At 39.5% G+C, this 14323-nt stretch overlaps 1 protein-coding gene across 1 annotated transcript; it reads left to right on the forward strand.

Annotated features, from left to right (window-relative positions):
- Positions 1 to 1083, forward strand: LOC147489007 (uncharacterized). The gene has a single exon (XM_086574545.1). It carries the CDS (start codon positions 1 to 3, stop codon positions 1081 to 1083), a length of 1083 nt encoding a protein of 360 aa, XP_086430671.1.
- Positions 1084 to 14323: the final 13240 nt, after the last annotated feature.

The following is a 14323-nucleotide window of genomic DNA, read 5'->3' on the forward strand; positions in this document are numbered from 1 at the left end:
ATGCAAAGAAATGTGAGGGAACAAAAGAGATCGGGGAAGGCAGTGCAGGCGGTGGATAAAGATGATAGAAGAGATAGGGAAAAGAGAGAAGAGAGAGAATGGGGATCCAAGCGAGAGGGAAAGGCGTGGACCCGAGCGAGCGGGAGATCGAACAGGAGAGATATTCGCGAAAGAAAGTCGTACCGTGAGATAGAACAAACACCTCTTAATAGGCCATTAGAGGAAATCTTGCCACTTATCAAGGGGTTGCAGCATTATGAAGGACCGCAGAATACACCTGGAGAGATTGAGGGGAAACCTTTTTGTGCATATCATCAGATTAGAAACCACGCCACTAACGAATGTTATGCTTTGAAGTGGCTGGTGGAAAGAATGATTGAGAAGGGGATGCTTAGAGAGTATGTCGCGGAGGTTCATCATGCGGAGAGAGGACATGCTCCCGCTAGGATCTTGGGAACAATAAATGTCATTTACAGTGGAGAGACACTCGGGAGGAATGCCCACCGTGACAAGATGAGAAGGACAGCGAGCTTACAACAGGTAAATGAGGTGGCAAGCATGAGGCGGTTAGTTTCAGGAACCGCGATTGCCGAAGGAAACATAATGTTCACTCCGAAAGACTTGGAATTAGTGATTTCGCCGCATGAGGATGCTTTGGTGATTACCATAGCAATGGGTAATTATCTAGTGAAGCGAGTGTTGATAGACTGCGGAAGTTCAGTAGACATGTTGTTTATAGGGGCCATGAAAGAGATGAACATAGATAGGGATCAGTTGAAGGTTTCTCAGACTAATTTGTATGGCTTCAATGGTAGCATGACAAAGCCTATGGGGGAGGTAACGTTGCCAGTAATAGCAGGTTCGACGACGGTGTTCACCAGGTTTATGGTGGTAGATATTGGGTCCCAATATAATGCCATTCTAGGGAGAAGATGGATTCATGAAATGAAGGCTATTCCGTCGACCTATTATCAGGTGATCCACTTCCCCGCGAAGGGGGTACGAAATAAGGGGGGATCAGGTCGTCACTCAGAATATACACCAAGTGACGGTGAAAAGTATGGTTCGTGGAATAGGGGGTGAAAAAACGACGAATGATAAGGGAGAAGCGTAGCAATTACAGGAGGCGGACTTAACTGAAGGATGCGAGTCTCCTCAGAGACCAAAAACTTTGGATGAGATTGAGATCGTGAACCTGGGGGTGGGAGAGGAAGAGAAGTTTACTTCGGTCGGGTCGGACTTGCCAAAGGAATGGAAAATCAAACTGGCACAATTATTAACCGAGAATGCTGACATATTTGTATGGGCGATTGAAGATATCACAGGGATAGATCCAGAGTTTGCTTGCCATCACTTGCATATGAAGGAAGGTGCGAAGCCTGTAAGACAGAAGATGAGAAGCGTAAGACCCAAATACGCGGAAGGGATTCGCGAGGAAGTTATACGGCTTAGGGATGCGGGGATAATCAGGGATGTAGAATGTATGGAGTGGCTGTCCAACGTGGTCGCGGTTCCAAAAAAGAACGGCAAGGTCCGAATGTGTGTTAACTTTACAGACGTAAATAAAGAGTGCCCTAAAGACTGTTATCCTATGCCGCGAGTGGATGAGTTAGTAGATAGAACCGCTGGTTTCAAAATATTCTCTTTCATGGATGCTTCCATGGGATATAACCAGGTCGCGATGTTCGACCCAGATCAAGAAAAGACTACATTCGTGGTGGAAGGAGGTACTTATTGTTATACAAGAATGCCTTTTGGTTTGAAGAATGCGGGGGCTACATTTCAGCGGTTGGGGGAAAAAATGTTCGAAAACAAGATTAGGAAGGGCATGGAAATATATATTGATGATATGGTGGAAAAAAGCATGTCGGAAGAGGAACATTTGAAGGGTCTCCAAGAAACCTTTCACATACTCCGGAAGCATAGTCTGAAACTGAACCCAGAGAAATGCACATTCGGGGTATCTTCGGGGAAGTTCTTGGGTTACATAGTCACGTATCGTGGAATAGAGGCCAATCCCGAGCAGATTAGATCCCTAATGGAGATGCCGTCCCCTCAAAGTGTAAAAGAAGTGCAACGGTTGGCAGGAAGAGTCGCAGCATTGAACAAATTTATATCTAAATCATCGGACAAATGCAGACCGTTGTATCGCTTGTTGAGAAAAATGCCAGATTTTCGATGGACCACTGAGTGTGAGGAAGCCTTTCAGGAGTTGAAGGTTTATTTAGAGAAAGCCCCCGCTTATCGCGCCGGAGGAAGAGAGAGATTATATCTTTATTTGGGGGTTTTGAGCACGCGATAAGTTTAATCTCGTGCGTGTTGTAGAAAAGATAGAGAAGCCGGTTTACTTTTGAGTAAAACCATGCTAGCCACCGAGACGCCGATCTGATAGAATTGAGAAGTATGCCTTAGCGTTGATTTTCTCTGCATTAAAATTGAAACCCTATTTCGAGGCACACTCAGTGGTAGTGATAACAAATCTGCCCCTCAAGCAAGCGTTGAAGGCAGAAAAGTCAGGAAGAATGCTGAAATGGGCAGTGATGCTTGGTTGTTACGAAATCCAATATCAGATTAGAACAGCGGAAAAAGCGCAAGCCATGGCGGAGTTCCTAGCAGAATTTCTGGCCGAGGATCCCACTTGGGGAGAAGAAATGGTCATGGATCAGGAGGAAGAATCTAGACGTGATCCCTTGGACCCTTGGGATATGCGCAATGGATGGAGAGTATTCGCAGATGGATCAGCTACAGATACCGGAAATGGGATTGGCGTGGTTTTGGTGACTCCTGACAACACAAGGTTGGAGTTATCAATGAAACTGGGATTCGCGGCTTCCAATAATGAGTCTGAATATGAAGCAGTGATAGCAGGTTTAAATTTGGCCCAGGATCTGGGAGTAACCGAGCTATCGGTGTTCTCTGACTCTAACTTGGTTATTTGTCAGATAAATGGGGGGTTTGTGGCGCGTTGTCCAAGGATGGCACGATATTTAGAGGTTCTACGATAAAAAGCCAACAAGTTCAAAAGGATTCAGTTTGCCCATTTGGGCCGCGGTGAAAATAGACATGCTGACGCGTTAGCATTTGTGGCCGCTGTGCTTCCAGGAACAGAGGGTTGTTCTATTGAAGTAAGAGTTTTGAGCAGGCCTAGTACATCAGAAACTGAGGGTGTGTGTCTCACCATTGAAAATGAGGCAGGATGGATGACGCCTATTAAAACTTTTCTTATGGGAGCAGAGATAGAAAATACCAAGGAGAGACGAAAGATGGAGCAGGTCGGTCGGAGATATGTTCCGTTAGATGGAGATTTGTACGGGGAAGAGTTTTCAGCGGACCACTATTGAGATGCATAGGGCCACAGCAGGTGCAAGAAGTGTTGGCCGAGGTACATGAAGGTGATTGTGGAAGTCACTCAGCGGGTCGAACCACAACCCATAGATTGATATCGCAGGGATATTTTTGGCCTCATATGAAGAAGGATGCAGAGTATGCAACAACTTGTGAGAAATGCCAAAGGTTTGCACAATAACTAATCCATTCCCCGCAGCGCGCTTTGCATAATATGTTTAGTCCGTGGCCGTTAGCCATGTGGGTAATTGGATATAGTGGGGCCTTTGCCCATGGCAAGCGCAAGAGAAGATTTATGTTGGCCGCCACTTATTATTTCACCAAGTGGGTGGAGGGAGTGGCACTACTGACAAGTCAAAGAAGAGAATGTGAAGAAGTTCCTCGGGGGAGAACATAATATGCAGATTCGGTTTGCCCCATACAATCATTGCATATAATGGAACACAATTTCATCGGGGAAGGTGCGCCAATTCCTTCAAGCCTACAAAGTGAAACAAGGGTTTCGCCATACAATCCGGAGGGGAATGGTCAAGCCGAGGCATCAAACAAAAATCATCATGGACAATTTAAAGAGAAAATGGAAGACCGAAAAGGGCGTGGGCTGATGAATTGAATCATGTTTTATGGGCTTATCGTACTACACCGCGGACTTCGACGAATGAATCACCATTCGCAATGGCATATGGAGTAGAGGCTGTCATACCGGTGGAAATGATAGAGAAAACGACAAGAACTAGAGCTGTGGAAATGGGTCTTAATGAAAATATATTAGCCACTGAGTTGGATATAATTGAGGAAAAAGAGAATACCGCGATAATGATGGAGGAGTATCATAGAAGGCTACAGAGACAGTATGATAAATGAGTAAAGCCGCGGGGATTCATGATTGGGGACTTGGTGCTGCGAAAGGTTACTCCAGTCACTAAAAAGGAGAATGACGGCAAACTAGGACCCAACTGGGAATGACCGTATGTCGTGACAGCGAAGGGAACTTCAGGCACTTACAAAATAGAGACACCAGCAGGGGTAACGATTGAGAAACAATGGAATATAAGAATGCTGAAAAAATTCCATGAAAGAAGTAGTGTGTAGCTTTCAGTGGGACAAGAATATTTTGTTTAATGTATATATGTTGTTGTGTGAGGAATTCTAAGTCAATGAAACAAAGAATGCATTCCTGGCGCAATAGCATGAATAGAGGCTAATCAAGGACAGCGTGGGGGATGAGCCCTTCGCGGACGAAACGTCCGAATCAACAGGGGGGCAAAATGAGCTGCCCCCATCAGGCTTCACAGCCGTTCAAAGACAGCGGGGGGGATGAGCCCTTCGTGGACTAAACGTCCGAATCAACAGGGGGGCAAAATGAGCTGCCCCCATTAGGCTTCACAGCCATTCAAAGAGAGCGGGGGGGACGAGCCCTTCGCGGACAAAACGTCCGAATCAAACTGGGGGCAAAATGAGCTGCCCTATCAGCTTCTTCCACCGTTCAAAGACGAGGGGAAGCCCTTCGCGGACGAAATATCCGAATCAAACTGGGGGCAAAATGAGCTGCCCCTATCAGGCTTCACAGCCGTTCAAAGACAGCAGGGGGGATGAGCCCTTCGCGGACGAAATGTCCGAATCAAACTGGGGGCAAAATGAGCTGCCCTCACCAGGCTTCACTCCAATCAAAGACGAGTCCTTCGTGGACGCAACGTATGAATAAAACTTGGGGCAAAATGAGATGCCCCATTGGACTCCACGGCTTATTAAAGACAGCGGAAGAGGAGCCTTTGCAGACTGAATATCCAAATTAATTATGCAGCAAACTTAGATAAAACAAAAGAGAACACCAACGATAAAGAAGTAAAAAGTACATTCAAGGGAAATAGATTTGCTAACGACTGATATTAAAAGCCTGCTGGGTGTACCCAGAAATACAGGCGAAGTATATAATACAAAATAGGCAATTAGTCATAGTAGAAGGATTACAACAACCACAAAAACACAAGTTTAGATTAGACAAAGAGATGAAGCCAAATGTGTTACTGCTTCCCTTCAGTTGCATCTTTCGGAGTGGACGCCAAATCCCCTTCACCAGAGGAAGGAGGATCGTTATCCAAATCAATTGGAGAGGCAACCACCCCGGCTGTGGGTAGAGTCATCCCTTGAGTAGCAGCATCAGCGAGAGAAGGGTCCGGACGGGGAGCGGGCAGGGGAACAGGGGCTGGCATATCCGCGGCTGGAGGGGGAACGGGAAGAAGACGGCCAGACGCAGTGAGAGCTTCTAGCTGCTGTTTAAGTTCATGGCTTATCTTCTTCTCGGCTAGACTACGAAATCGATCAGCAGCCTCTGCCACAGCCTTGTCTACAATGGCTTGAATTGCAATCTTACCCGCCGCTTTTTGGCCCTCGAGTTTGGAGGCAACACCGGACACATAGTCGCGATGTTTTTCTTCAGCCAGCTGGAGCGCCTTTTGGTTCTTCACGGCTATTATACGAAGATCGTCACGATCTTTCTCCAAAGCGGCGTACTTAGCCTTCCAGCCATCAGGGCCTTCGATCTCATGCTTCACGGTCTCCAGCGATTCCAGTGTGTTGGTTAGGCCGCAGACCACGTAGCCAATGTCCAAACTCAACTGGAAAGAAGGATTGGTTACTAAACAGTACAAATGAAAAGTTATTTTGCAAGGGAAAATTTATACCTTTTCCCAGCCGTGGTAGATGGAAGCCTGCGAAAAGCAAACGACGAGAATCTCCATATGCTTGGTCTTTTCGGAAGATGCGGTGAAGAAAAAGAGAGGCCGCGGTGTTTTCTAGGGCCGAGTCACGAGTTGTTACATCCCGTTCCTTGGCCCTGAATTGAGGGCGCCATATGTCAATGGCCCCGGATGGCAAAGACCCAGATGGGTAGGGTTCTTTACCAAGACGTCGTGGAGGACCAGTTGGTCGTAGCGATACAGATGCGGGTTCAGTGAAGGCAGGAGCGGCGGTTCTAGCCTTTTTGGCTAGAGGACTCTTGGCTGCAGCTTCGGGGGCCTCCTCACCGTCCGAGTCACTTTCCCAAAGTTTGAGCTTATTTGTGGCCATGGCAGCGTCAGATACCGCGGACGAGGGTTGAGTAAAGTCGTCTTCCCAATCCGCCACGGTAGAGTAGGAAGAGGGGGCGGTATTAGGTGTAGCGGTATGAGATTGAGCGGCAGCTCGTTGGGCAACGGCTTTGGAGTGAGATATCTTGTTGGTGTACTTGAAGGACTTGAAGGCTTTTCTTTTAGGGCAAGGGGAGGATTTGGGAAGTCTTTCTTTGGGTGGTGCTGGTCGGTAGAGCGGACATTGATAGTTACCTATTATTTTCAATGAAGGATCAAGGAGAAGAGGGTTGCCCTTGTATGTATCTATACCAAGAACTTCACACTGGGCACTTCCTAAATCACGGAGCCTTTGGAAAATTGCTGATGAGACGCCGGTGTAAATTTTAGATCGCGAATCAGGGCTCCAACTTGTGTCACAGAAGAAAGAGGAGTTAAAAGCTAGTTAGGAAAAGGCACTGCGAACCAAAAGATGTTACGTACCACTAGAAAGGAAACTGAGATGCCTTAGAGAAACGTCAGAGGAAAGATCCGCGGATAGAAAACTACCGGACACATATAACGGATAATAATGCCATACTTTGTCAGAAGTAGTAATGTGGAGGACAAAGGACTTTTTCTGTGGACGGGTACAAAAGGATTGGTATCCTACGCTACCAAATTTGGTACTTTTCCTTATATAGTAATGAGCTATTATATCGCAGAGTTGGATTTTGGGGGAATTGGTTTTGTTGTAGAAATTCGCGGCGTATAAGATGCGCCAAAAGTTACCAATGCCTTGGCATGGGGGGATGTTGAAGTGGTTACATACCGCGACATCTAGAGGAGTTAAGGGAAACCACAAACCAGCGGCTATCTGACCTACGGTAGCGACGAGACAACCGGACCGCGGTGTGACTAGATGGGGGAAATGGGTAACGCCAGGCACATGCTCAAGGATCACGTCGGCGGGGATGCCGTAAGCAGTTTTAATGGCATATAAGTTGGGTCTACAGCGATATGAAGGCGAGGGAGGAAGAGTGGCTTTCCTTCCTGAAGTGGAAGGTTCCGCGGCAGGGCTAGAAGTATCAGAAGCCGTGGATTCAGATTGTTCCGCGGTATGACCGCTAGATTTGGAGGTGGAAGACGCGGATCCCCCGGAGTGAGTGCCTGAGGTACTCACAGATTCGGATTCCGACATAATAGAATCCGATAAGTTGGAGAGCTCCAACGAAGGGAAATGGAGGAACAGTTACACGAATAAGCGTAATCAGGAACAAAGGACAGGAGCAAAGAGGATGAAGACAAACCTAAGGTACAAGCAGCAAAGAGCAACGAAAATGAAGAACGGTGAAGAAAACTCGAACCTTGAACGGCCAAAAATCCACCGGAAACGAAGAAACAGAAAGAAGGAGCAGAGTGAGAAAAGTGAGAGAAGTGAGAGAGTTTAGATGCAAAAGAGGGGTTTTGAAGGAAGAGAGATGTTTGAGCGGGATACTAAGCGGCAGGGGTAAAAGCGTAATATCAGCAGAAAAAAGGACCAGAGTAAAAAGACATGTGGGTCCTCAAAAATCGAAAAGGCAGGTTCGATATGCTTGCTAAAAAAAGACAGCTTTCCTACACGTGCTCTTTGGCCACGTGGATGAGGGCGCACATGCAAGGGGGGTGCATGCCAGAGATGGAATATTTGGAGGAGGAGATTTGGGATGATTCTCGGAACCGTGTACAGTCCGCGGACCATAAATGATATCGCGGAATGTCAACGGGACCGAGAGGGGCATCTGTATAGGACCTATTGATGACATGTGGAGTCAGAGGTACAAAACCTGACCGCAGTATTGTGAAGAGAAAACCTGATGCAGCGAATCAAGTCCGCGGTAACTTAACTGCCGAGAACTGTCGAGAACTGCCATATAGGGAGTGGGACAGGTGGAGAGCTAGAAGGCGAGGGATGGAGTGGAAATGAACGAGCCTGATGAGAGAGGGAGTTAGGAAAAAGAGAGAGTATAAAAAGAGGAGAGAGGGAGGAGAAAAGAGGTCGAGAAAAAGAGAGTGATTGTAATTTTTTGAGTATACATAAACCCTTTTATTTTAAGAGGTTTATGGATAAATTATCATATCGGACTTAGGTCGGTCCGGATTTAGAGTGTTACCAACTCTACAGCTCTACCTATATATTCCGGTTTGGTTTTTGTCAGGTTCGGTGGGTGGGGGGGGTTTTTTTTTGGGTTTCGGGCAGGATGGACATCCCTAGTGACTAGTATCAATAGTCAATATTGAAAAAAGAATGGTTTTCTCTTCTCATTTCTCCTTTGGACTCGGATTTGACAACGAAAACATCAAGGACATAAGGACATGAAAATAGACCGTTCCCGGAAAGGAAAGGACGACAATCAAACGTCCCTGAAGCCCAATATACCAAGCCCAAACAAGTCCTACGGATGTAATTGTCTGCAACATAGTTACTAAGTTACTGCATTTGAATGTATGTCAGTAACAGCGGTCGTACTCCCACCAGGTGACTGCGAGACTACTGCACTCAATTCGGAGGTATGAAAACCACACCAGCTCCGCAATTCCGCATGTTTTTACAACTTGAGACACTTTTCACAGAGGAAACGTTAATACTTATCCCATGCAAAGGGACAACAGTACAATTAAGAGGAGTAAAGCAACAGCTAAGGTAATTCCTTACTGAGATTCTTCTTAACAGAAGAAAATAAGGAATCATTGGGTATTTGGATTTAGAGATGATATCAGGAACCCCAAGAACCCAAAATGCGGTTTACTTCTATTGGCATAACCTAATAATTCAGGTTTAAACTAGGGCTGTCAACGGGCCGTTGTGGGGCAGGCACAATACTAACCATAATGTTTCCAATTTTCTATGTCAACTTTCAATAAATATAATGGATATATTAATAATATTAAATATTAAAACACATAAACTATTATAAATTTCGGGCCGGGCCATTATCGGATCGGACATAGGTATGTCCAGACCTGGCCCAATAATCTTATCGGGCTAAATTTAAAGTTTAAGTTCTTATCTTATCAGTTCGGATTCAATCGGGCTTCGGGCTTGTCCCGGCCAATTGACAGCCCTAGTTTAAACCCCTACAAGACTGGATCTTCGTTCAAACCCACCTCTAACCTATGAATATGTTGTAATAACCTAATATCAAATAGTGGTAACCTCCTATTGTCTTTAACTAACTAGTTTGCACTATGTAACTCTATACACTATCAAAATACACTCTCCTTCTCTAATTATCTACATCCAATTCAATTTTTTTTTACTCAACTTAACTCAATTTTCCTCTACTTCTCAACTCTCAATACCTCTATATTTTAACTCTCAAATGAAGTATGTATCATTATCCAACTATCAAATGAATGATTTATCGCAATACAAATGCCCACATCTCAATGTCGAATAAATTGAAGATTATATGATGTTAGAAGAATCAATTGAACATGAAAATAAATAAAATGGGGATTAATGTAATTGAAATTGCCTAATTGAATTGAAACTAAATGAATTACGATAGTTTGAATCTTAGATTTGAAAATAAATTTTGTGTAATCTTGATGTATGTGCTATTTTGAAGAACGGTAACACATTGTCGTAAAATATCATAAACCACAGTAACGGGTTGCTAAAACATAATCATAAATTACAGTGTCGGGGTTACCATTTACCAAGTAAAGATACAACAAATAGACACCGAAAATTCTTAAACCATTCGGTATCTTGTTGCTGTGATGTCAAGTTCCAATATTTAAATGTTTCATCATCTATTAGATAATAATTTTAATAATAATTTGATTAATAATTAACATATTTTAACTTATTTGTAGTTGTTTTAGGTGATAACTTAGTTCCAACAAGTAGAAAACATTTAGGTTATAAATTTTTATTTTCGAATTGTTAGCAATTGTACATGTCTATAGGGTTTAGGGTTTGAATAAATACAGTTCTAACTAGACTTTGAATCTAACATCTAAATTTTTACCAACATATTAAAATTGGATTATATAATATAATTTAAACCCATTCTCCAATCTATAATAAAATGTTTATGTTATAATTTTTTATTTCAGAATTTGTAGCAACTATACTTTTGTCTAGGGTTTAGGGTTTGAATTAGTACAGCTATAACTAGGAGTGCAAGTGGATATCCACATATTCAAATCCGATTCAAATTCATATTTGAAAATTTCGGATATCGAATAATTTTCTATGTCCAAATTGGTTTTGGTTACAGATTCGGATACTGCCATATATGCATCCGAAAATATCCGATCCGATTTAAAAAATGAATAGTTAGTATATATAATTAATTAATTAATTTATTATTGTCATAATAAATTATTTATAAAATAATTATTAGTTTATTGTCATAAACTAATAATATAAAAACTATAATAACAAAATAATAAACTAATATATAATAATATTATTTTATGACAATAAACTAATAATATTATTTATGACAATAAACTAATAATAAACTAATATATAATATATAATAATATTAGTTTATGACAATAAACTAATAATTATTTTATATAATTATTTTATATTAGTTTTTATATTATTAGTTTTTATATCATAAACTAATAATATAAAAACTATAATAACAAAATAATAATAATAAATGACAAATATATATATTTATAATAGTTTTTATAGTAGTAAAATGAATTATTCAAAACAAATAAAATTTTAATTAATATTAATTTTTGGATCGGATATTATCTGATATTCGATTCAGATATCCAAAATTGGATTCGGATAAATTTTTTAATATCTGGCAGATTCGGATTCGGATATAGACATATCCGAATCTGAACCTATCCGTTTTCACACCTAGTTAGAGAACTAGAGGTGCAAGTGGATATCCAAATATTCGAATCCGATTCAAATTTGTATTCGAAAAATCGGATATTATCCAAAAATTTCGGATATCGGATTCAGATTCAAATAATTTTTTTTGCCCGAACTGGTTTCGAATGATACAGATTCGGAAACTGCTATATCCACATCCAAAAATATCTGATCCGATTTAAAAAATTAATAGTTATTATATATAATTTATTTATTTATTATTGTATAAAATATTATATAAAATTATAAACTAATAATATAAAACTATAATAACAAAATAATAATAATAAATGACAAATATATATATTTATAATAGTTTTTATAGTGGTAAAATGAATTATTCAAAGAAAATAAAATTTTAATTAATATTAATTTTCGAATCGGATATTATCTGATATTCGATTCAGATATCCAAAATTGGATTCAGATAATTTTTTTAATATCCGTTAGATTCGGATTCGGATACAGACATATCCGAATCCGAACCTATCCGTTTGCACCCTAAGTGGATATCCAAATATTCAAATCCGATTCAAATTTGTATTAAAAAAATCGGATATTATCCAAAAAATTTGGATATCAGATTCGGATTCGGATAATTTTTTTTGTCCGAACTGGTTTCGGATACGGATACGGATTCGGATACTGCTATATCCGCATCCGGAAATATCCGATCCGATTTAAAAAATTAATAGTTATTATATATAATTAATTATTATTGTATAAAATATTATATAATAATATAAAACTATAATAACAAAATAATAATAATAAATGATAAAATATATATAATTGTTTTTATAGTGGTAAAATGAATTATTTAAAGCAAATAAAATTTTAATTAATATTAATTTTCGGATCAGATATTATTTGATATCCGAAATCGGATTCTGATAAATTTTTTAATATCCATCGGATTCGGATTCGGATATTGGTATAAATTTTCGGATTCGGATACAGGCATATCCGAATCCGAACCTATCCGTTTGCACCCCTAGTTCTAACTACACTTTGAATCTAATATCTAAATTTTTACCAACATATTAAAATTGTATTAGACAATATAATTATTTAAATTAACCATTTTCCCAATTTATAATAAAACGTTTGGGTTGTAATTTTTTATTTCAGAATTAGTAGCAACTTTACTTATGTTTAGGATTTAGGGTTTGAAACAGTACTGTTCTAACTAGACTTTATTTGAATCGATTTAACATCTAAATTTTTACCAACAAATTAAAGTCTGATTAAATGATATAATTCAAACCTATTTTCTATTCCATAATAAAACATTTTGGTTATTATTTATGATTTCAGAATTGGTATGTAGCAACTGTACATATGTTTAGGGTTTAGCCAATACAATTCTAACAATAACTATATTTGAAAAAAAAAAAAAACCAATACAGGTCTAACTATATTTTGAATCTAGTATCTAACATCTAGTACATTTGGAAGTTAATATTCATTATCTAATAAAACACCTATTTTATTACCCTAAACCCTAAATTGTGAATATCGAGGAATCTCAAATTTTGATACCATTATATATATATATATATATAATTTGTAATGGTATCAAAATTTGAGATTCCTCGATATTCTCAATTTAGGGTTTAGGGTTTAAGGTTAGACATCTCGATATTTCAATATTTCAATTATTTCGATATCTCGACATTCGAAATTGAGTTTTCATTTCGACCAATTATTTCAATATTTCAAAACAATTTTGATATTTCAACCAATTATTCAATAATTCAATACTATTTCAATATTTTGCTTAATTGTTTTTATGAAATTTCGAAATCAATTTATTCTCTTTTTAGGTTGATTTGAATTTCCCTCTCAAAATCAAACTCAAAACTCATTTTCAACTTTTTTGCTTCCCCCTCAAATTCTAACTGAAATTCAAACCCAAATTTTAGCCCTTTTTCACTCTCTTTCTTTCCCCACCCTCAAACCTCCTTCTCTTTAAACATTTCTTCTCCATTTCTAATATAGAAACTTACAAAAACTCAAAACCATGGGAGGTGGTGAGCATGAAAACTCACCCAATCCACAAACTTGCAAGGTAATTTGTTTGACTTATCTTCTCCACTTCAATTATTCTTTAAGTTGGGTATATATCTAACTATTTCTTTTTTGTTGAATTTAAGTCTAATTTAAGCACATTAAATGCTTACATTGGAATTGGAAGTGGAAGTTGACAACATATGTCATGGGTTTGGGACAAAAGTTATTGTGAAAGGGAAGGGGAAAAAAAAAGAGAAATCGTAGAATGTAGAATGTTGTAATCTTCTCAATCTTATGTTAATTTCGGTAATTGGTTACTACTTTATAAATACAATTTTCAGCAACTGAATACCAAAAGTTTGAGCAATTTTCCGCAACTAGATACCATTTATTAAAGTAGCAACTGGATACCGAAATTGAGTTTTAATTTCGGTAACTGGTTACCGTTACTATTACAATTTTCAGCAACTAGATACCAACATTTTTCGGCAACTAAACGCTAACATTTTGAGCAATTGTCAGCAACTAGATACCACTTTACTATTCACACCACTTAATGCTTGTATTTTATGGCAAGAGTGCATAAAATAAGTGTTAAAGTTATAAGGAAGAAAACCGACGTTAAATTATGGAAATGCTGAAATCTACATTTTCAACCAGAGCCATACTACCGGAATTAACATCACAAGATCAAGACGTAGTAACTTACAAACTCATGTAAGACCAAATAAGCATAAACCATGGGACATAGATTACTCCAAAACATCAATAGATGGTCCAAACTTTATGCAAAAAAAGGTAAAACCCTCATCACACCAAGACCATTAACTGAGTTAAACCATTGAGTTTTAATTTTGGTAACTGGTTACCGCTTTACAAATACAATTTTCAGCAACTGAACACTAAAATTTTGAGCAATTTTCAGCAACTAGATACCATTTATCAAATTAGCAACTAAATACCGAAATTGAGTTTTAATTTTGGTAACTGATTACCGCTTTACTATTACAATTTTCAGCAACTGAAC

This window comes from Coptis chinensis, chromosome 7, assembly GCF_015680905.1.
Source record: "Coptis chinensis isolate HL-2020 chromosome 7, ASM1568090v1, whole genome shotgun sequence".
Lineage (NCBI taxonomy): Eukaryota > Viridiplantae > Streptophyta > Magnoliopsida > Ranunculales > Ranunculaceae > Coptis > Coptis chinensis.

Excerpts from the sequence above, each read along its gene's own strand:
- LOC147489007 (XM_086574545.1), top strand. The coding sequence starts at position 1 with ATGCAAAGAAATGTGAGGGAACAAAAGAGATCGGGGAAGGCAGTGCAG.